This window comes from Hipposideros armiger, unplaced genomic scaffold (genome assembly GCF_001890085.2).
Source record: "Hipposideros armiger isolate ML-2016 unplaced genomic scaffold, ASM189008v1 scaffold_236, whole genome shotgun sequence".
Classification (NCBI taxonomy): Eukaryota; Metazoa; Chordata; class Mammalia; order Chiroptera; family Hipposideridae; genus Hipposideros; species Hipposideros armiger.
Genome location: NW_017731586.1, coordinates 218575 through 243913, shown reverse-complemented (window position 1 = coordinate 243913; position 25339 = coordinate 218575). Strand labels below are relative to the sequence as shown.

Here is a 25339-nt window from a genome sequence, read left to right as displayed (position 1 = left end):
GGACACTGCTCATGTAAAGTAAAGAAGAATAAGAAAGCAAAGGTAACAAAGCAAGTTACAGAGTGGTAAATTCTATGGCAAAATTCCAGGTCTACAATTCCTGCTCCCTTCTGAGGTGATCAACGGAAGTCACTTCCCTGGATGTGCCTAGGATCACTGATGCTACAGATTACATACTGCCCACCTCAGTCTGGTTCATTGTATGTTCACCATATTGGACAGCCACCAGCCTCTGTCCTGTACATGGCTATCTCAGGGCATGACCCAACACATTCAGAGCAATGACAAATCCCAGAAATAAAGATGCTTCACTCAAAAGTTGTCAAAAGAGCCTTTTGATAGAGGCTCTTAGATACAGAGTTTTTAACATCATTGTTTGGAAAAAGAAAGTTATTATCTTATGGTCATTGAATACACTCAAAAAAACTTTTTGCTCAATTTCTTCTGTGTAAACGGTTGCCCAGTTTTATCATAAACAACACATTTCAAAACCCTCATTTTATGTTTTAGAGTCTACACACCATCAAAATGTTTCAAATATCTGCATCATATTATCATAGAACTTTTAATTCCGAAGAGACTTCAGGGTAGAGGCTGCCAACATGTACATTTCAGAACTTCAAGAAGCTGCACAATTAATTAAATGAGATCTATAAATCCATACCTAATGTTTCATGCCTATGTGTTATTAATTTTGAAATAAGTTAATACTGTCATGATTAATTTTAAAAGGATATTAAAATGAAATCTTCATATTTGAAAATGCTGGGAAAGCACTGTCTTACGGATTGCCTTGTACCACCGACCTGTCTACACGCATATTACCTCTTCACTACCAGTCTTGACAGATTGTTGTTATCCAGCTGCAACCATGGGATGAGGTCCGTTATTCATGCAAATGGCTGGAACATTTTCCAGAACAGTAAGTACACCTCACTGTGAGGAAACTTCTTGTTTTTTGATAGCTCTCATTTTGACAGACATACTTTCTTTCCTAGAACTTCTAACGCACTACAATTACTCAGAATTAGTTTCATCCATTTTACACATGACAACCCCTGAAAATGCTTGAGATGATTACCATATCCGTTCTGAGGCTTTTTTCCCCCTCACACCCCGTCCCTCATTCTGCCACTCTGCCTGCCTCCTCAGCATGTACCAATTTGTCAATGTCCCTCTCAAAACTCCAAGCACAGCACAGCACACCAGATTTGACCTGCCTATGGCAACACACAGCAGACCTACTACATCCCTTGAATGAGACACCAGGATTTTTAAAACCTTGTAGTCAGCTCATGTACTTAGGCCTTAAGCCAGGTCTCTCCCGCTTTGTTTTAATACATATGAGTTTTTTGTTGTCAGCTGTCTGTTATATCCTACCTTGCTACAGTGGGGCATTATTCTGGTCTGTTAAGGTATTTTAGAATCTTGATTGTTGCCATCTAACATATTAGCTAATTCTCCCAATTTTATGTCATTTGTAAATTTGATAAGAGGTTTCATTCTACAGTGACACTTATTCATTCTTGTCACTCAAATGATCTTTTCTTGCTTAAATGATTAATGATATTACATTAGAAGAACATTAATTTTTATATTTAGTATATCATCTACATATCATTTACATTCAAGACATTTTACATTCACAATTATTCTAGCTTACCTAGCAATAGCTCTGATGAAGTCTAGAGATACTGTGCATTTGTATTTTGGTCCATCAAGCTGATCATCATGGCCAACCACGGTTAACAGCTGCAGGGTCACTAGAGAAGTAATCTAAAAGAAAGCATTTTTATGAGAAAACATTGTAATAAGATTACATGATGTCCTAGTTTCCGTTGATAAAGATATATAACTGAATTCACAAGATATCTGCAAAGAATATGACTACTTCGGAATTTGCATACACAAATTTGAACATATGCTCTAAGTCCTAATTAATCAAACTACAATCAGTCTTTAAGGATTCCATTAGGGAGAGCTTTGTTTCATTAATGACTCATACACAACTGCTAACCTTTAAAACTACAAATAAAGCCCAGCCCTTCTCTATGTGTGAATTTTATGGAGTTTCTATTGAAATACCTCAGAATATCAAATCTACACTCCCTTGAGAACCAAGCAGTTAAAATGTGGATGTGGGCCTTTCTCACAGTGGGGTAGCTGGTTGGAAGAGCAATAAGAAATACAACCTTCAGACCTGGGCTTAGTCTTGCTTTAAAACTGATTACCATTTAGGTAGTCAGGAAAACACCAGAAGGATTAATCCAAACTAAAAACCACCAAAGATTTGCTACCACTAGATCCCTACTCACTTAAGAAAATTCCTTAACTGTACCTCCAGGTGAAAGTAAACTGATCCCAGTTAGAAGGTCTGAAATGTAAGAAGGAATGAAGTATGAAAAGTGGTAAATATGATGGTAAATCTAAATGAATTTGCCTATACAGGTGATAACAATGTATTACGGGTTTAAAACTAGGATAAGTGCACAATACCAGTAATATATAAATAGGGAATGGAAAAAATAAGGGTAAAATGTTCTAAGGTCCTGTGGCATCTGAGAAAAAAACTTAAAATATTCATTAAATTTTGATGCTGATAATTATTTAAGTATAAATATATACTTAAATTATAATTTTTTAAGTAACAATTAAGAGAATAGAATCGAGTATATACTTCTAAATTAGTGGAGGGAGTGGGAACTGAATTATAAAAATAATCCAAAAAAAAATAAGAAACAAAAGCAGGTAGGTCAGATAAAAAGTATAAAACAACGTAATAGATATAAACAAAAATACATTAATTATATTAAAAGCAAACTATTACTAAATGCAGTAAATAAAACACAAAGACTGAGTGACTGAAAAAATAAACCCCACCGTATACTGTTTAGAAGAGAGACATCTAAAAGAGAAGATGGAAAGGTTAAAAGTCAAAGGACAGAATGAGATACATCAAATACTAAAAAAAAAAGAAAGAAAGAAAAATAAAGGATCTATTAAAAGGCGATTTACAGAAAGGTTCACTTAATGACAAATGCAGGCCCTGAGCTCATATCTCTGACAATATGAGTTACTTGAAGCTTTTACTATGAAGACCTGAGACAGAACAGGATGGGCAGCCAAGGAACAATGGGGTCTTTGGGGGCGAGTAAGCACTGCTGGAAGTCAGGACAAACTTGTATCCTTCCCAGTTTGGAAACAGGGAGGAATCATGATGAGAGTAGGCCTAGAATTTTAACAAATGGGAGGATATATAGAAAAGAGTTAACTGTTTCCTATGGCGAAATACGAGTATATTAACTTCAATCCTTTCTATTTTTCTGTAAGGGATTCATTTGCTAAAGTAGGTTAGTAATAGTCATTTGAAACTCACACATTAATCTCCCTTTTTTATTAACGGCAGGTTTCTTGAGTAGTTCTTTTTAATATAGAAGAAAACATTAATTACCTTTTACTTAGCCAGTGGCATTTCCTTATAATATTCTTATAATTCTACTTTCCTGTGAGTCAAATATTATCATATATTTAATTCAGTTCTTTAACTCAAATAATATTACTCTTCAAAAAGAAACACAAAATCTGTCTTTAATCAAGTTAAAATTTCAAGAATATTTTTAGATAGCTTACAATTTTATTACTTTTACCACATTATTTACAACAAATTTCCAAAGACAGTAAGTTGAACCAGATAGTCCTTTGAAGTCACTCAGTTCTACCAGGATTCCACGAATAAATTAATCATGTAAATTGTTCAAAGGAATCAGTAGATGTAGCAGTCAAAAGGCATTTCCAAAATATTAATAAGATGATTGCTCAATTTTGGGGGAAGGGGTCTGATTTAGGAAAAGTCAATATACAAAAAAAATGTAAACTGAAATGAAGCAATTCAATTAAGATGTAATTTTTTACATTAAAAAACACTAATTTCAGAAAGCTTTTATTCATTGAACTTAACACATGTACAAAAACACACAAATACAGAATTTAGGAGAACATCACATAAAGCACTGAACAACTGTACCAACAATTTGTAAGTACTATGTCAGTTATTAAAATACTGCTAGAGTAAAACTGAAAAAAGTCAAGTACAAAGATTGACTTATGGGGTAAACATTTTTAATCTCAAACATATTAATTTATACCTAAATAAAAAGTTCTGGAAAAAAAATATATGAAACTTAGGGAAAATTATTTCTATACAGGCCTAAGTGAAAGAATATCCACTTTCCTCTTCATTATCCAATACTTTTAATTATCTAATTTTTCTTTTGCAATTGTACATCCATGAGACTCGAGGACTTGCTCTCGGTACTATGTATTCAAAGATTAACAGGATCACAGAATATGTTTATTTACTTCCTTGCAGAACTTTAAATGTTCACGACAATATGATGAAGTCCTATTTGGCATGAATACCTAAATATCTTGATACGGTCAGTGGGAATATGGCAATGTCTCTAGTCAGTGAAGTACTCAGGACCAGATTCTGAGCAGTCTCGGTTTTGTGCGTGTGCACGTGCTGCCCCACGTGAAGGAGGTCAGACCAGAGTCTTTCCTGCCTCCAGCAGCCATTCCTGTTGTGAGAATCATACCTGCTGTGAAGGTCCCTAGTGTGGAAAATGATTTAAACTAAGGCTCTAGTTCTAGCAAGAAGGAATACATTGGAATATTTTACAGCCAATAAAATTTATATCTTAGAATGATTTAATCTTTGTTGGGGGAAAGCTCTCTAAATAATGGTAAAGTATACTTGAATATGCTGGAATCTTTTTTAGCACTGTCTAATTTACAGAAGGCTTCTCATGCAACTGAGCTTTGAATTACCCTGGAACACATTTCAGAAACATACTAACAAAGAGCCTAGACAGAAGAGTTAGAAAGAAGAAAAAAAAAAGTACAGGAGGACTTACTGTCCAAACAAGATGGCAGAGATTCGTATTTACTGTACTTCCCTGCCAAGTTCAACTATAAACCCTGGAAATAACCTAAGAGGCAACCAAGGAGGGCTCTGCAAGGTACAAAGAGGAAGGTAGACTGCACAGGGACCCAGGACTGGAAGAACGATGTAGAAGCAGGGTATCTGTGACTCCCCCGCCCAACAGCACCAGGTGACCCGGGCCCAGCAGCCTCCAACCCCCGAACCCAGAATGGAAAGCTGCTCAGGTAGATTTATTCCTCCCTGACTGAACCGGAATTCTGACAAAGAGCAACGGCAATTGTAAATTCTGTATCTCAAAAAACTATCCTTCATGAATGAAATAAAAACCATCTCAAATGAGAAAAAACTAAAGAATTTGCAACTAGCACACAGACCTACTTTTAAAGCACAGCTAAAGTTCTTCAAACAAAAAGGAAATGATAAAACAAGGAAGCTTTAGCATCAAGGAAGACAGGATAATGGAAAAGAGAAGATAGGTGGATAAATCAGACTATCTTCTCATCAGTTTTCTAAATCATATTAGATTAAAAATTATAACACCACCTGATACTCAAAGACAATATTTAAAAAGTGGGAAAGTAAAGAAACCTAAATGGAAGGAAGGCTGCCATACTTCCCTGGAAATGGTAAAGCATAGATACCACTTATAAAATTAAATATGCAATAAACATATTACCCAGCCATTGCACGCTTTTTGCTTGGGCCTTTATCCCACGGAAGTGCATGTTCACACCAAACCTGTACGTGAATGTTCATAGTAGCTTTATTTGTAATAGCCAAAAATCTGGGAAGAACCCAGATGTCCTTCAATGGGTGAATAGTTAAACAAACTGTAGCACGTCCATATCATGGAATACTTACTCAGCAATAAAAAAGAATGAATTATTGATAAACGCAATGATTTGGATGAATCTCAAAGGAATTAATTACACTGCATGAAAAAAATATCAATCTCAAAATGTTACTTACTATATGATTCTGTTTATAAATTCTTGAAATGACAAAATTTTAGGGGTGGCAATTAGTGGTTACCAGGGATTGAGGGAGGGAGGCAGGAAGGAGGGAGGCAGGGTTAGAAAACATTTTAAAGTTGTAACAACAAGTTTTAAATTAAGCACTAAATCTTAAGAATGTTTAACATATTAAAAATGTTTAGTCAAAATAATGTCTTACTTTGGGTGTTGATGAGTATTAAAGGTGGTTTGCCAAGACTATTAACTATTGGAATAAAGATCCCAGTCAGCACTTTTATCTTCTGTTCCACTGCCCTTCAAAATTCCTAAGAATGACACATATATAATCTGGCATTCACTCCTTCCCTCAGGATCTAGCAGAGGACATGGACAAAACTTAAGAGAGGGGAAAACAGCTATGGGAACTAATTGATATCAGTGACCATGGGTAATTAGTGGTATAGGGACTGGAACTTATTGAGTCCATGCTCTACAGAGCAGATGTGGACATTGATAGATCTCTATCTATAGATTAGTGATGTAGACATTATGCTCGATACTTTATAGTTGATCCTAGAACATGAGTTTGAACTGCATGGGTCCAATTATACACGAATTTTTTCATTAAATATGTGTAGTACTGTAAATGTATTTTCTCTTCCTTACGATTTTAACATTTTCTTTTCTCTAGATTATTTTATTGTAAGATACAGTATATAATACATATAACATAAAAATGTTTCAATTGACTGTTTATGATATCAGTAAGGCTTCCAGTCAACAGTAGATTATTAGCTAGAGTTTGGGGAGTCGTTACACTTCAGAGTTTCGATCTTGAGAGGAAGGGTCCATGCCCCTAACTCCTGTATTGTTCAAGCATCAACTGTAATTTCTTCAATCCTCGTAACCACCCGGCCATGAGTTAGAAACTATAAATAAACTTTTTCCAGGCGAGGAAACAACTTCAGAGGTGAGTAAATGTTCACAGTCACTGAGCTAATAACAGTAAGAGCAGCACTGGACTTGAATGCCATCTGAATCAACAGCCCACATGACCCGCACTACCCCAGAGAGAGCTGCCAACACAGGGAAGCAGCAACTGTCTGGACAGACTAAGGAAAGCTTTATGGATGTAGCAGTAAAGTGACAACTCAAAGCATTTCACACTGAGAGGGGTACTATGAATAATGATGGAGGTTAGAAATGCAGCAGCAAACATACTGAAGATAAAACAGAGAAAAAAACCTTAAATGGAACTGCAGCAAAAAGGATAAAGTATCTCAATATAGGCAAGTGTCCTGTACCAGGGACAGTCCTGTGAACAAAATTATCAGATATGAGAGGTCTGATATCACCAAAGTAAATGTGGAATTTATTAACCTAATGACATACTAATACTTCATAAATCAGACTGCATATTATTTAGACATAAATTACGGTTAAGGTTTAATTTTTAAAAGATAAATAATTCAAGGTGGGGCAAAAGCATGACTTCTTCAAATCTAAAACTATTAAACATTGAAAATGGTATCCCAATGTAAAATTTCTTATACATTTGTGAATTAAAGACCATTTACCAAAAAATTCATGACTATAAATCAAACAAAATAGTTGAATAAATTAAGATAAACATTACATTTTAAAAAGCAAAGGCAATGAAAAGGTCTTTCCTGAAACACTGGAATCATTTTAACAATTTAAATAAATTAAAAAATTTGTGGGAGAATTATTACTCCCCTTCTCGGTTTCTGTTACCTATAAAGATATATTCTCTTCCCAATAATTTTCAGATTTTATGGGAGTATATGCTGTTTTCCACAGCTGCATTCTTGCTTTCTTGTCTTTTGTGTCAAGTTGACACTCAAATTCAAACGAATAAAATTAAAATGAATAAAAAAGTGGCCTAGGGAGTGGATATTCTTTTTCAAAGTCAAGGTTTAGATTTTGTGCTAAGAAATACAGAATAAAGTTAAAAAAAATTTGTACTAAAAGTCAGTGACTCTACCTCTAAGTTTTAATCATGTTCCCATTGATGTTTTTCCTCAAAAATAAAAATTCTGGTTTTTCGTCCTTGGTTTAAAAATAACCAAAATTCCTTTAAATCTGAAGCCTCTTGCTATCAAAGAGAATGGTATTCTGTAGCTTTCATATGTTAGCAGCATACTGACATGAATTAAATAATTTTATTTTACTTTAGCTTAAAATAATCAATGTACCTACCTAATTCAGAAGCCAAAGTCTATATAATTTCCCTCTGACTAGGCTCCTGTCATGACTGAGGCAGTCACAAAGAAAAAAAATGAGAACTTCCTTATACAAAAGATATTTTTAATTTACATCTTAAATGGGGTTGTGCAATATTTGCTTAATCTTTGCTCTGTGTACTATTATGTTCTTTGTTCCCATCCACGTGGGGGATGAGCTGATTATTTATGTCTTAACAATAGGAGCTCGTGTACCACAGTGGGGATTTTTTTTCTTAATCTGAGAGGCAGTCACTAACAAGCTTCAGCTGGAAGTGCTTGATGTTAAAACAGTGTGAACCTGTTCCCGGGCTAATAAACTATGTTCTTTTTGCCAACAAAAAGAAAATCAATTTACAACTGTAATTAATTTTTAACATGCTTATTACTTTTATACTTTCATAGGCTGGTACGTCGTATGTCAACTGATTTGTGAAACAGGCTATCTTGCTTGTCCTGGAGGAGGTTTACAATCTGAAACATATTAAATTATTTAAATCAAAGAACTTAATATGTGGCATGTCAGTGTATGAGGTTCACACAGTCCAGTAAGCACCACATTTGATCTGATTTCAGGTCATGTGATAGTTCACGAGCATGTGGCACATACCACGAGCGTTCAAATGACGTTTTTACACACGCAAGGTAGAGGTGATGAGTGCAGCCATGGAAGAGATAGGCAAATACTGCCAAAGCTGTTCAACTTAAAACCATCGCCTCTGGAGATTCACCTTTGCAATTTTTATTTCCAAAAAAAAGGGGAGCAAGGAGTGGATTGTTATTCTTCAAATATGCTCAGGTAAACAAAAAGTGGCATGTATGTTTATACATAGAGGGACTAAAGAGAATGCCTCTCACCCCTGGAACTTATCAGCACACAAATGACTGTAAACCGCTAGGATCCAGAAAGACCACGCTGCATGCTGAGGGGAAGGGAAGTTATTCACTGAGTGAATCCCATGTTCAAGGCCCTGTGTCAAAGACACAAAAATAAAAGACAAGGTCTTTGCCCTCAAAGAGTTCAAGGTATTGGGGAGACAAACATCACAAAATGGTAAACACACAATAGGAGAGCTATGCTAGTGATATGTATAAACGCAATTATCTGATTACAGAGACGGGAATGACTAAGACAGAGGGAGGCAAAATGTGGATTCATTTTCAGAAGCGGCACTCGGGGGTGGACCACAAAGCATGAGAGAGCGTTCAGCAGTGGGAGGGACAGCACATGTAACAATACAAAAGGAAAAATGGTGTGCTTTCCGAGAAGAAACAGCTTATTGTGAATGTCATATTCGTGAATGAAGGATGTGGCAGAAAATGGGGCCAGTCTGTGAAGGGCCTTACAAGAAATGCTGCAGAATGTAGACTTTGTTTTAAAGACAATGTAATTCATTTAAAAAGTATAAGCAGAAAATGATACTAATTTTTTTTTAAGATTTATACTGATGAGTGTATGGAAAATGAATTTAAAAATGTCTGGTGACAGGGAGAGCAGTTAGGATGCTTGTGCAATTGTCTAAGAAGCAATGAAGCTGCAGATTTAAGGCAGTGGCAGTGGGGGATGAGAAGAAAGGAGTAAGTCCAAGAGACATTTGTATTTAGGAGGAAAAATAGATTGGACTTATGGACTAAATGGAGTGAAAACAAAAGGGAGGGTTCAGAAATAATTTCTCCATTTAAACTAAAAATTAGAAACCGCGTATTACCCTTGTTTTTCTAGCATCTAACATTGTGCATGCCACAGAGTATGTGCTTGGTAAAGAATAAATGAATAAATGACTAGTTTGAAATCTAGATAGGGCTGAAAAAACACAGGAAGATGTTAATTAGGGAATAATTTGGTTTAGGATCCATCATATCCCAAATAAACCTAGCACGTTCAGGTATTATTGTTCAGTTGGCAATCCGGGTCCAGAGCTAGAGGATAAGGGCTAGAAAAACAGAATTCAGAAGATCTCAGCGATCTCAGCGCAAACATCGCATTGGAAGCCAGAGGAGTAGACAAGGCAGTTCCAGGTAAACCTGTTTCCCTTGCATATTCCTAACTATCAATATATGGGCATGATTACTTTCTATTCTAAGAATTCAACTCTGTCACTATTCAGAGTGCCCAAGGTGAGGAGCTATTAGGTTCCACAGTGACTTGGGACTGACAACCCTCATTTCTCTCTCATCTAGGGGCAAGCACGAGGACTTCCTGCAGCACCAGCTGCTGAAACACGTACAGCCAGGTGAGGCCCGTCTCCAGCAAAGGACTCCGATTCGTTGTGAGCTGACAAGGAATCAGGACAGTTTCTCATTGGAAACTGTTCCCTTAAGCATCAACATTTCTTTTAATCATCTTTTAACAAAAATATTTTAAAATGTAGCAACTTCTATAAGGTAGATTTTTCTAAATCATTTTTTTCCTAACCTGTTCTGATTAAAACTCCTTTTCTTGTTAAAGCAATCTAATCATTAAGTTCTATTTCAGGGGTTCTCAACCTGTGGGTCGTAACACCTTTGGGGGTCGAACGACAGCTTCACAGGGGTCGCCTAAGACCACCAGAAAACAAAGATATTTACATTACGATTCATAACAGTAGCAAAATTACAGTTATAGAGTAGCAATGAAAATAATTTTATGGTTGGGGGTCACCACAACATGAGGAACTGTATTAAGGGGTCACGGCATTAGGAAGGTTGAGAACCGCTGCCTTAGGCAGTATTTTACATGTCACCTTTAAGCAATGGTTTCATTATTCTAGAATTCAGTAAAAATGCCTATTGCCGGACTGATAAGATCCACAAAGTGGTCACACTGAAGAAATTTAACACCAGGTTTAGGGAAGACAAGAGTAGGAGTAAACACTGTTCTTTCACAAATGAAAACAAGAAAGACACCTTTTTACCCCTGGGCAAGACAGTAAAATATACTGTGTGTTTTATTTGGTAATGATTAACATTAGTATCCCTTACGACGAAAGTGCAGCTGGGGAAAATCATAGTTCAACTTTACTCTTTTCAAATATGAAGCATCCCAAAACAGGTTTTAAAAATCTTCTGAAACAGGCACTACTGCCGAGTGGTCTGAGGGCAGGATAGTAACACCTCCATATGGGGGTAGCAGGAGATTTGAGAACCTAATTGCTACACCATGGAGACTGAGCATGGTGGCAGCAAGGCTCGGAGCTGCCAGAGAAGGGCCAGCCTCTGTCAGACAGCAGTCCTGCTGAACAACGCATCAGCAGAGTTGTAGGGCTTCTAATCATCTTTGGAATGGAATGCCTCACAATCTCAGTTGTGGCTAAGAAAAAAACTAGTAAGATTATTAGGAAATGCTAGCATTCAAGATATTTTCTGTGATTTACATAATTTACCTTAAGCATCAAATATTTAAGTTGGATATTATAGAGACACTGGAATGCTGGTACAAGCTAAATGAAGCACAGAGAAACTGAAAAAGAATAAATAGCTTTTCACATTTCCTAATATGCTAGTTTCCAAGGAATTTGTTTTTAGAAAACCTGTCCCTTTTGCTCACCAGCTCATATTCAAATCACTTTATATGAATATATAATAGTTAGATTTTAGGATGTTAAACTTTGTGTTTATGGGGTTCATATTGTTATCTAATTAATATATGCATTAGGCAGAATTCATCAACTATGATTTCTGATGTTATGTGACTAGCATTTGATAAATGTAATTATATTACTTTTTTGTAGAAATAGCAAACAACCATAATATGTAATATACAAACCAATTTTTTAAGGTAAAGAAGTCTTACAATTATAAATAATGTCTATAAAATCAGATATTTGGTTGAACTGCTTTTGGTTAAAAATCTATAAAAGTAGTTTGAAATACTGTACATAAGAGTGATATGAGTATAACATTTAATCATAAAGTATTTGAAATATAACCATGTAACTTTTTAAGAAGAGCCACTTAGTTTATACTAGGCCACGTATAATACACTACTTATTTGTCCATAACTTTTTCAAGTCTTAATTAAGATTGACTCCAATAAACATAACTACCTATAACTAAATGTGATTGATTACCAGCAAAATTCAGCTATGACATGGGTATCGATCATGCTCCACAACTAAGTTCAAGGCATGTCAGAAGGAAATATTCAACAAACAGGTTTGTAATTTTACTTGGAAGAAAACCCTTAAATACCTATATTATCAAATAACAGGGACTACATGTGAAAATCCTACTCTTATTTATTCATTATAAATATTTAAGTGTTAGTTTTCATTTAAGTATTCAAGTATTAGTTCCTTCAGCAAGTATGTCCTTCCAGGAAATACCGTATTTCCCCATGTATAAGACACACCTTTTTTCGAAAAATTTGGGGTCTAAAAACTGGGTGCATCTTATACACGGGTTGTAGGTTTTTTTTTACTTGCATTTCCCGCTTTTTCGCACTTGTTGTCTTTGCGCTCATTGTTTCGCACTTGTTACCGGTATATTACGGTAGGTTACGTTTTGCCACGTTCGGCCCAGAAATGGCTCAGAAAAGATTTTCGTACAGTGCTGAATTTAGGTTAAAAGTGATCCAGTTTGCAAAAGTGAATGGAAATCATGCTGCTGAATGTAAGTTTGGTCCTCCTCCAACGGAGAAAACAATCTGAGACTGGCTACGGGAAGAAGAAACCCTACTGAAAACGCCACAGCAGAAGATGGCCATGAGAGGCAATATATGAAGAGAGTGATTCGAGTTGTATGAATTTTATGATGAATAAAACTTGAGTTCAATAACTTTATGTAATACATTTTTTTTCAAATTTCGGGCCCCCAAATTAAGGTGTGTCTTATACATGGGAGCGTCTTTTACATGGGGAAATTCGGTACATTACATACTCGTACACCATTAACTCTAGTACGTTCTAGAATCTGACAACTGCACCAAGTACAAGCGAAGGGCAGTGGAAGCCATAGGCTGACTATATATATAATATAAGGTCCTTGAGGGCAGGAACTGCATTTTCCTCACTTTGTATTCTCTTTACCCAGCACAGTGCCTGGGACATAGCAGGCAAGTGTCTGTTAGATGAAATTTTAAGCAGAGAAGGAAAAATTTAATTCCAACTAGTGAAAAAAGTAAATACTAACTTTGCATTTGAAGCTTGAATTAGATAAAAACAATTTTTATTTTTAAACAGTTTTGAATTAAATAATATTCACAAAATCCCTCCTTTTGTTTAAAAAAAAGAAAAGTTATATAAACTTACTATACATTTACCTATATTTGTAGAAAAATGACAAAAATCTGTTTTGGGTTGAATAAAATTTAGCTGCCCTAACAAGTTTAGAAAAACACATTCCTACAGCCATGGTAAATTAAAATGAAGCATCTGCTTCAAAACACTCTCCTAGATAAAATAACTAAATTATCATTCTTCTTTCTGACTGATGATAAATTCATTTGGAAAATATCAAAATAATTAGTTTAAATATATTCTGTATGGCTCACAAACCAACGCCTAAATGAGTAGAAGGCATAAGGTTATCTAAATGTTATAATTAATGCAACCTTTGTAAGAAAAGATCAAGTTGATTCATGACTAAGAAATAAAAATAATGTAACAAATATAGTCCAATTGTATTTTCCAATAAATAGCATCACAATGTAACTTCAAGAGCACAGAAATCAGAAATGGAAATGTGTATTTTGTAAAAAATATATTTGTACATTATACTTTGCTCCAAAATGCTATTTATTTTTACTTTTTTAAAATAAAAAATAAATTAATAAGGAAATTTAATTTTAATTTTTCCTTATTAAATTATGTACAACTAAATATGAAGCCATTCAGAAACTACATACTAGTTACTAAAAAATGCAACCTGTCAATATGGTACAAAAAATGATTTTTTAAAGGAACTATGCTCCTTTTCTTATCTTTCAGCTAATTTTAAACATTAATTCAGAGTGCACTGTTTCTTATATTAATATAATAACTATTTTAAACCTTCTAAAGTGTAGAATTACACTGAATTACCTTCAAAGATAATTATTTGACATGCTAAATGATCAAATAAGATCAATGATAATATGAAATATATGTAATTAAATGTTCCTAATTTTTTAAAGATAATTCTCCTTTTAAAAGTCGCTTTAGAAACCTGTAGCAATAATTTTAGAAATTACTCACTGATTTTATCATCTGCGTAAAGATAAAGCATTATGATTTAATATTTTTAAATAAGTATACACTGATGACAGTCTTGAAGAACTGTACTTCTACTGTCTTCATCTAACTACAAGACTATAGAGGGGTGGACAAGGATAAGTAAAGAGAAGATATGGAAATATCAAAAAATGAAATAGATCATTCAAAAATTTCCAAATTATCATTTTTCTTCAAGGGAAGAAAGATAAAGCAAAAAGGCATAACCTGCTTTTAATATAGCTCTAGAAAAAAAACTACAATTCAATAGTATTTCTTTTAAAGATGATAAATGGTCTTCAATAACATATCTGATCAAATTGTTTTGAAGGTAATAAACTTTATCATTTCCTACATGTAAATTGTATAGCTTATCTATTCTATCTATGCTGAGAGGAAAAAAAAAGAAAACACCAGAATCAATGTTTTGTCATTCACAAAGCTCAGGTATATACTGGACTACATTTATTTTATTTGAATCAAAAATATAAAAATGACCCATGATCATGACTGCAACATTGTAGTAAACTGGGTAAGGCTAAAATTATCTTACCAGTCTAAGAAAAATTTAAAAACTATATTTCAATACAGTTAATGAACATTAATCTAATGTAAAATATTAAATATACTAACATTCTTGTACTCATTTATGAGATTAAAAAGTTAATTAGCATTTTATCTAAAATTTAATAAAGAATAAAGAAATTCAGAACCAACTACAATGTAATACTATTACTAATACTATTATAAATTCTTTATTCGCAACTGGAATTTTATTAACTCTAAAGATTCCTTAAACTACTATTTTTATAATTTGATTACAGAATAGATTTAAATAGATTTAATGAAATACAACTGAAATAAACTTTTGCTTTAAAAGAATTTTAAACATATATACCACATTTGATCAATTTATTATATGTGAAAAATTATAAATAATTATATACCTGGTAATCAAGCCGTAAAACAGTATATTACTAAACACTTAAAACAACTGTATATAAAAAAATAGAAAAAAATAATTATCATCACATACAGACACATTACAGCCAATAAAAAGAAATTTATTTCCAAGTGGAAAATTCTATGTAACACAATTCCTCACCAATTTTATTTACATTTTCATGTAAGTATGTACAGTGCACATGTATATCATTAAATATCTTCAGGTAATTTTATTTTATTTGAATAAGCCAATGTATTAAATTAACAAACAGCTTTCTCTAAATATCAAAGACACCATTAACAAGTAAAAGGTCTTTCCTAGTTCATCTTAAAACTAGAATGAAACAATATCGCCATCTAGTGTTCATATCAACTAAACACTTCCAATACAAATGTCATACTTGTTTTTCACTTAAGAAATTAAGTGTTGTATAGGTTAAATACAAATTGTCATTCCTATGGGCAAGAATATAGTTTTGATGGATGAATAAAAGGAGAAAAACAGAAAAGGTCACTGGGAGTCAATAGGAAGAAAAAGAAAATAAGGTTTGCAGGAGAAATACCCTTCTTTTGGATGTGATTTCTGCCACATTTTGTTCTTAAAACAACTAACAGCGAATATGTTACTTGTTGGTCTTGGATACTTTATTGACCAATCAAAAGTAACGGCCACCTCCTTAGGGTTAGTTGTATCATCGCTTTGTAGTGCCCCACCCTTTGCATCCCAAATGGAATCCACTGAGACCAAGTCCTAAGTGATATGTCATCAAATGAACATAAACTCAGTAAAGCCATGTTTTAAATATACAAAACTATTCTGATTACTGCTAATGAGAGGGAAAAGAATAAAAAGTTGTTTCAAGTTGTTAAAGTTGAAAAGAATTTCACTTTGTTAAAAAAAAAAATTTGACCTTGGGTCAAATTGTTTCTTAATTACAGTATTACAAGCATTGTTCAAAACAAAGACAGGTGGAATTGTTCATCTATAATCAAAGCCTGCTGCTGGAAAGCCTTCGGCCAAGTCTGGAAGCTGCCACTGATTTGCTATGTGGCCTTGGGCAGATCTCTCATGCATTCTGACCTCAGGTCCTTCTCTTTAAAGATTAACTTAGTATGTGAGGAGACTTTATAAGAAGCAAAATGCTCTACCAATGTAAGGTACAACCTGTGAGGTACCAACAAGCAAGGTGTGGTGGGTGGTGGCGGCAGTATCACTACTAGATCACACTATAATGACTGCTACCACTACAATACAATCCCGTCCTCTTTCAACTAAACCAGTGCGACAGTTCACAAATGTGCCTTGCTTTTTCCTAGTCCTATCCTTGTGGTCAGATTATCTTCCTTCATAAATCTCTAGTCTAACTAAACTCCATCCATTGGAAATAAGATGTCAGCTAATTTTATCTATTATTTTTCCTTTTATTTACCCATTTTCTCATTTCTGTACAATAAAAACAGATCACTTACTTAAATTAGACATATTTAAAGAAAAAAAATCCTCCTCATTCTCCACAGCCCAGCTCCATTTTTTCACCTTGTCTGTGAAGTCATCTCCTTCTTTCATCCTGCCCAATCCGGAAGTGATCTCTCTCTGCTCTAAACTTCTCAGCAGCACTAACTAGCTTTCATTTACAGCCTTACAACATTATTTTTATGTACATGTTTTATCCCCCCAGAATAAATGATAAGCTCTCTGAAAGGAAAAAACATTTATTATCCTTCTTTGTGTCCCCCAGAAAGGTAATTTTTGGGCACCTGGGAAGTACAATTATGTGATACAAATACCTTCCTCCTCTGCTTAGAAGTACCTCACTTCCCTAAGCTTTTCACATGGGCAATGTCATTTATCCTCTCTGAGGCCCAATTCCTTACAATAAACATAGTAATACTTATTTCATAGTTATTGTAACAGCAAAAATCAAACAAAAACTCATGTATTCCATGTAGAAAGCTATTAATAAAATGTAAAGTTTAACTAAAAATTACTTTTCAGACAAAGCGTTTTTAAAATATATATAGAAAAAAAGTCTCCATAATACAGATTAAAAACTGAATTATGTAAATTTTTAAAATTATTGGCATCAGGGCTACCAATCCACCTACCTACTTAGTTATATACACAGTCTAATAACTGACTAGATTAGAACACAGTAAAGGTAGACAAGATTTTCTATAAGTGCTGACATAAAAATTATCTAACTTCAATGTTAAGTCAAATGAAGAACATGTATGTTTGGTTCGCAAGGCCTTCTTTAAATGAAGAATTAAAAGTTACCACCACACATTAAATTACAAAGTCTAATATCCACTCAGGGACCAAATATATTTGCAGTGAATTAAAATTTAAATGTTATTATTTACATAAAAACTTATACATAAAACAAAACTTATACATAAAACAAAATACTCACTGCAACATCTCAGGTGGCTTTACTTTTCAATAAATAGTAGTTATACCATTTGCTTTTTCTTCTATCCATTCATACATACCATGTGCTTAGTATTGTTTTTCTGCTCCATTTAAGAAATATACTAAATTTTTAATAAATAGGTTTTTCTTAAAATGGCAACTAAAAAACACTTTAACTTTATTAAATACGTCATAGTTCCTATTTTTACGCTACTGCTGCCATCTAGTGAAAATTTTGAGAACTCAATCATTCTGGAAAATAGGTCATTCTGGAAAACTTTTTAAAAAATGCATACTGTCAACCTGCAAGGTATATACTAGTATACATATGAGGAATAAGGATAATAAGATTACTTCTTTGTAAATAATTTTTTAAATTTAATTTTCATTACATTATATTTTGATATTATTGGGTTGTCGGAAAAGTCATGACGTATTTTTTTCTGTTTTTTGTTGCAATAAAATTCATCAATTTAATCATGAAGCCTCGTTTATTTATTCAGCAATTATAATCATTTAATTTAAAAATTCTTCTGTTAAAAAAAGAGAAAAAAACGAACATCAAGCTGTTTTTATCAAGTATACCTATAAATATATGCAAATTCAGTAATACCCTCAAAGATTCTATATTTGGAATTTTCAATTACCAAGAACACTGTTCTATATTATATAGCTAAAACACTAACATGCTGACCAAAGTTATAAATACCTAAAACTCTACCAACTATACTACCTGAAAAATTCCAAAAAAATAAAGATGACAGATAATAACCTATCATTAAGCTTACCTGGGAAAAGATATTTGCTGTTGGAGCAACTCTGCTGTCCACAATACTATATAATATTGCTAATAATCTATCTAGTGGAAATGGTTTTGGTCCAAGGAGATGATTGCTTGTCTGTAAGAGAAAAAACATGGATTTTCTTCTCAAGCAGAAAACTCACTTACTGTACTATAAATTCCCAATAACAATATATTTGTACTCTACAGCTCCCCAAAGATGCTAACAAACCCAACTCTCAGTCTCTACATTAAAACTCTGATGTAATCATGATTTATCCCTTAACATTTTCTTCAAGATTTTATGACTTAGCATCAACAAATATTAACTAAAGAATTCACAAGTCATTCAGCCTAGTCCAAAACATCACCCCTATTTTGCTATTGTAACCAGATGTTAAGTGACTTAGCTAAGTCATTTTGTCAAGATAGTATATAACCAAAGCCAGGGTCTAGGTCCTAGCCTAGAACTTACTACTTACTTCTCACCATTCCTCTTTGTGCCACAGGCTGGGAAATATATTTGTTCATCATTAACAGGTCAAGAAAGATCAGTTATAGTGAATACTAGCTTAGAAAACTAATAAAATGTTTTATAAAAAGTTTAAGGACTGTAAAAAAAAAAGAATGAATGACAAAAAAAAAAGTTTAAGGACTGTAAGATGTTCACACTGGTGTACAGTCATATGGTATAATGACTTGTCATTAGAAAGCTGCAGTGCTCGAAGTCCACTGGTAGGTGATTTTAGTAGCCATGTAAGAATTTAAGTACTCTATACTATCAATGGCAAATAAAATGGGAAGCTATATTTACATGCATGGGAATAACTATTTCTTTACAGAAGAATGGCTATGAAGAAAAACACCTACTCAATTATAAAAGGAAGTATTTACCTCAGCTATTTATATCTAAAAGATAGTTTAAAAATCATTTTCCAAGTCTAAATCATTTTCCAAGTCTTATTTTATATGCTTTTCTCATTAAATACTTCAAACATTTACAGAGGTTAACATAATAAATACCAATGTACACAACAAATTTTATCAAACCCTAACATGCAATATGTGCAAGGAAATAAAACATTAAATCACAAGTAAGTTGAAGCTCCCTTGCACTCCTCTCACATCCCACTGTCCCTATCCCTCCCTAAAAAAAACCACAATCCAGAATTTGGTGTTTTTACCACTTTCATGACAGTTTTATACTATATACATATCCATAAACAATGTACAGCATTGTTTGATTTAAATTTTACATAAATAATATCATTTTGGACATAGCACTTTACCAAATTTCCTTCTTCCTTCGACATTATTTTTGAGATATATCCATGTGACACATATAGCTCTAGTCCACTTTTAAACTACCCCACAGAATTCCATTTTATGACAAATCACTATCTACTTTTAAAAATTCATCACTATCACAGATAATACTGTGATGGACACTCCTGTGACATTTTCCCGTGTGCACGTGTGAGTTTCTCTCAGTGGGGTTGCTAAATTGAAGTACAGGGCAGAGACAATGCTATGTGTTCACCAACACTGTTCTTGGGGACACAGGGGGACTACATTTCTCAGTCTTGCATTTAAATGGAGGCCATGCGACTGTGTTCTGGCCAGTGGAATATGGGTAAAAGTGAGGTAAGCTACTTCTAGGCCTGGCCTTTCAAACTATAGGATCCTTTAGTCTTCTTTCCCTTTGATGGCAACTTTGGAGGCCACCATGTTTCACTTGACATAAGATGAGGGAATGCTCCCAACTCATATTCAATTGTGTCATGAGCAATATATAAGCCTTTGTTAAGTTAAGCCACTGAGGGTTGGGGCTTTATTTTTTACTGCAGCATAGCTCAGCCTAACCTGACCAAAACAAAGGACCTTCCCACATTAACTTTATGAGATATCGCCAACCTACAGAACATACAGGCTCTTATTCTTCCACATTTTCACCAACACTCAGAAACATCAGGCGTTTTTTTCAGTTTTGCCAATCTGAGAGTGTGAAATACCTCACTGTTGTTTAAAGTTGCATTTCTCTCATTAGTGAATGAGGCTGATAATCATGTCATGTTTTGTTAGACAGTCAAGTTCATGTTTGTATCATTTACCCATTTATCGGCTGGATTTTTGCTGTTTTCTTGTTGGCTTGTATGACTCTTTAAAAACTGTAGATACAAATCATTTGTCAGTTGTATGAGTTTAAGAACTGAAGTTAACATCATGGTAGGCTTTGAAGTCAGACAGTCCTGGAATTGGCTGCTAGTTCCACCACATTCACTGTGCAATCTTGAGCAAGTTATAAAGTTTCTCTTTAATACTCAAGCATCCTCATCCAGAAATGAGGATGATAAGAGTAACCACATTCACAGGTCACTGTGAGAACTGAGAACGTATGCAGAGCTTAACGGTGTTTGGCTTGTAGGTGCTCACCAGCTTTTAGTATTATCATCATGATACACTTGTTGATGTGGGGTTTGTTTTTTTTCTTTTCTAGACAAATGTCTTGAAAACAATGTTTTTATTCACCTTTTTATCCCTAGCACTTGGGATTGTTAACTAAATAAATGGATAAATGGATAATGAATACAGTGGTGTTAGAGAAAAGAAAAAAATTCAGGCAAATGTTGAGATATCTAAATGGAATTGGTGTCCCTGTCCTCATTAACACTTAGAAGTGACTTGAGGTTAGGAAAAATCAGCTAAATTCCTGAAGCGTTGGGAATAATGTGGGAGGCAATTAAGGTTGAGAATTACATTGTGAAAGCTGCTGATCTTTTTTGATTTTCATTTTTGTTTTTATTTTGTGATTAAAAAACACATTTTCAATTTAAAATTAAAGTGTCCTAGTGGCATGTGCAAGGCATATGATATTTATTTTCTTCACCGAACTGACTGTGTGTGCTACAAATGCAAACTGGCTTCCCACCTAGTGAGGAAGGCAAAGTCTGAGGTATACCTCCTAGATACACGACAGGTCATTAGAGAGAACGAAGGCCTACAAGAATGGAAGAGAGAATCGAAAAAGGAAACCAAGTAAAATAATTTTTGAGGAGGTGGAACAGAATCAAAATTGGTGTAGAGTCAAGAATGTTAGAAACAGGAACATAAACTTAGAGTTATGAATATTTATGTCAGAAAAACGAAAACTAGAAACTAGTTAAAAGAAGTTGCCTTCAAGGGATGGGGCTAAGGGTGATGAGAGGAAAAGGACTTGCTTTTCCACATAAACTAATTGCAAGCAATCTGGTACCGTACACATGTATTAACTGATTAAAAAGTAAAATCTTAAAAAAATCAATGTCAGCTGAGGACACACAGAGAAAAAGAATTATACAATTGAAGATGTTATTAATAGATTAAAGACAACTGTTGTGATAATTCTATGTGTGGTTTGCTTTTTAATGTCTGGCGCCTGACTAAATTGAGAGCTTCACGAGAGCAGAGATAATGACTATTTTGTTCTCCACTATATCTGTAGCATCTAGCACAGTGCTTGACATAAAGTAAGCATTCAATCAAGATTTCAGGAAGAGAGTGAAAAAAATATAAAAAAACAACAACAACTAGGGGCCGGCCGAGTGGCTCAGTTGGTTAAGAGCTAGCTCAAGAGTGCAAGCTTTGAGCAACAGGGTTGCCGGTTCAATTCCCGGCCCAAGCTGAGCTGCTGACAGGTGGCAGGATGGCTCAGCTAAAAAAACAAACAAACAAACAAAAAACAACAACTAGTAAATATACACAGGGAACTTTCAGATAAGCTCATATTTTAGAACATGAACCAAAGACAAAAGAGACTACTATGAAAGTCAAATCTGTAAGAATAACATCAGAAGAACTAGAGTTCATCTAGAACTCGAGACAGCTACATGACGCCTCTGCTCAGACAGTTCCCTGTCAACACACTGTCCTTTTCCTAGATTTGTACAAATCCACTCATTCCACAAGGAGGGGCTCCAGTGCCAGTCCTTTCACAGCCCTCACTCATCTTCATCACTCATATTATCTCCCTCCTCAGATTTCTTAAATGATTTTCCCCGTCTAAAGGATAAAATTCTTAGCTTTATGTTCACTCTTTAATTTTTTTCATTCATTCATTCCATGTATTCATTTGTTCAATAAACACCCATCAAATACCATCAAGTGCTGAGACACTGGGCTGAAGAGATCAGCTTCCTTCCCTTAGGAACTAGCGAGTGAGGCTCTTCCTCCACAATCTAGCCTCCAGTGCCTTTTCTCTGAAACTTACCACACACGCCAGCCAACTATATTTCATTATTTCTTTTATATGCCCTATATTTTCTCACATCTGCTTCTTGGCTTAAATCATTTCTGCAACTGAAATGTCTTCCTCTCCCATCTTACCATGTCCAATCCTCACCATTGTTGAGTGCCCACTCAAATGCAAGTCCTACCACAAATTCTTGCCTGACCAATCCAGGTATAAGTCCTCTCTCCTACCAATCCTGTATGGCCCAAACCAGCCCCACATGTAAGAAAGAGGGTACAAAATCAACAATCTGCCGATAGTGGAAAACCTAATCAGAGATGTCTCAGTGAAAGGGCACACTGGAGAAATCTTTCCAACCCAAGCAAACGGTTTTGGTAAGGGAATTTCCCTTCCAAACTCTGGCATTGTGTGGGAGGAAAAAGTCTTCCCTGAGAATTTTACCTATAAGCTAGGGTTAACAATGATGTGGGGGCAGAATTCACAATCTTTGTGGTCTGAAAATCCACATGCTGAGAATTGAACTTCAAATGATCCCAGGTTACTTACTGGTGGTCCTACGTGCCTGCACAGAAGTCAATGAAGTCCTTTTTAAAGGAACACACCTCGGGTCTCAAAAGTGCCAAAGATTAAGTTGGGGCAACTAAAAGTAATGTTCAGGAAACAAGGCATACGTGCATGATACAGTAAAAACAGAAAATGTGGAATTAGACCAACAAGGACTTCTAATATTGGAATATAAGATAAAGAATATAAAACAGGTATTTTCATGTTAAAGAAAACTATGACTAGAAAAAGTATAAAAGTGAATAAACTTGAAATGAACCAATAAAATTTCTAAAAATTACAAATTAAGATTACCAAAATTACAAAGCTGATGTAAATAGCAGAACAAAGCTGAAGAGAAAATCTGTTCATCAATTGAAGAAATTACCCAGAATATAGCACAGAGACCAAAAGGAATGAAGAATGAGAACGAGTTAAGAGACAAAGAGGGCAGAGTGAGAAAGCTTATCATGTCTAATCAGTATCTCAGGAAGGCATGGTAGAGAGAACAGAAAAGAGGCAATATTTGGAAAGTGAATGATGAGAATTTATCAAAAATGAAAAAAGGCATCATTCAAATTCAGGAAGCAAAATTAATCACACGTAAAAAGAAATTCAATCCCAGACACACCACAGTAAAACTCTAAAAGCACTAAAGGAAAAGGAGAAAAGAACTTAAAAGCAGCTAGAGAAAACAGATAAAGGAATAAAAAAACAGACTTTTTCAGTAGAAACAATAAAGCCAGGAGACAGTAAAACAATGCTTTCAAAGTCCTTAGAAAACACTATTACTTCAGAAGCGTGCAATGAGCAAAACCACTTTTACGAATGAGAGCAAGAAACAAAAGTCACAGCTTCTGTACTGCAAAGTTTACATTTCAAACCTCTATCTTCTGCCAAGAGAAGCAGCAGTGGCTTAGATATACGAAGTGGAACAATGTTCTTTTCAACTTCCTACCCCAAAACCCCATCTCCAAGGTACTGAGTGCCTCTAATTCCTGAGCTTTTCCAGATTTCTCAGGTCAAATCAGCCTCCTGGAGGTTAGGTTTCAGCCTCTCTGGTGGGCTGAGTCACCTGCGTATCTACCTACTACGCAATTCCAAATTTTGTGCTTCTCTCATCTGCTTAATCCTTTATATGTTTACGCCTCTTATTTCTTCAATATCATTTTTGTGGGTGTTTCAAATGGGAAAAAAAAATCAGCTGTGTTTAATTAAAAATCCCAGGGTGATTTTTTTCACCTATTAATTCACTTAAAAAGACTTGTCAATTACTTTTCTCTCTAGTACCAGCTCCCCTGAATGCGCCTTCAATCGCTGTATTCAACATAACAAAATACTGTACTAGTACAGTATTATAATGGTACCACAGCAATATAAATAACTTCTTATATCCAAGTGACTAATAAAAGATGCATTTATCCACTTCCTACAGAATCCTAAATTCATGAGTTTTTCCCATTAGAGAAATTAAAATGTAAATACCTTCTCATGTTTCTTTAGAAAGTTGGTTTTCTTGATTTTCCCATGATGCTGCAATTAAGGAAAATAATTTTTAAGATGAAAAAAAAGATAGTATTCCACAAAAACAGAAAACATAATTTGTTTAAAATATGGAATACATAATACTAATTTATGTATCTTAGGCTTTTTAATTTTATTCTACTTATCGTTTAAAATACCACCTTAAAATATCAACATATTTATTTTAGGCCAATTTGACTTAGATTTCAATTGTATACAAATTACTTTTACATGTGAAGAAAAAGGTTTTTAAAATAAAATAGTTATATTTCCCAAAAGAACTTACATTGACTTACTACAGCATATTTATTTGTATAAAAACAAAAATTCTAAAGATAAATGGGTTTTTATTCATCTCTTAAGGGCAGGCAGGCTGTCAATTTACATGAAAACACTAATTGAGAGCATTTAGTTAAGTATTTGGGATTCAATAGAAGAAAAAAAAAATAGATATGGTCCTTGCCCTCATGAAACTAAAGATGAGTGGGAGAGATAGGCAAAAAAATAAAAATTTATTATAAATATATTTCATAATAAATAAAGTTGCATATTACTGTTTTCAAAAAGAAAACAATTCTAAAATGGGATTTCTTCAGCTAA

At 34.2% G+C, this 25339-nt stretch overlaps 1 protein-coding gene across 1 annotated transcript in view; it reads right to left on the bottom strand.

Moving 5' to 3' along the window:
* Positions 1 to 25339, bottom strand: part of ORC5 (origin recognition complex subunit 5) — a 76001-nt gene that overhangs the window by 7839 nt on the left and 42823 nt on the right. The window contains exons 11-13 of the mRNA XM_019655144.1: positions 24701 to 24748; positions 18452 to 18562; positions 1664 to 1776 (exon numbers count right to left, since the gene is read on the bottom strand). Coding sequence (XP_019510689.1) covers positions 1664 to 1776; positions 18452 to 18562; positions 24701 to 24748 — 272 coding nt within the window. The remainder of the gene's footprint in view (positions 1 to 1663; positions 1777 to 18451; positions 18563 to 24700; positions 24749 to 25339) is intronic.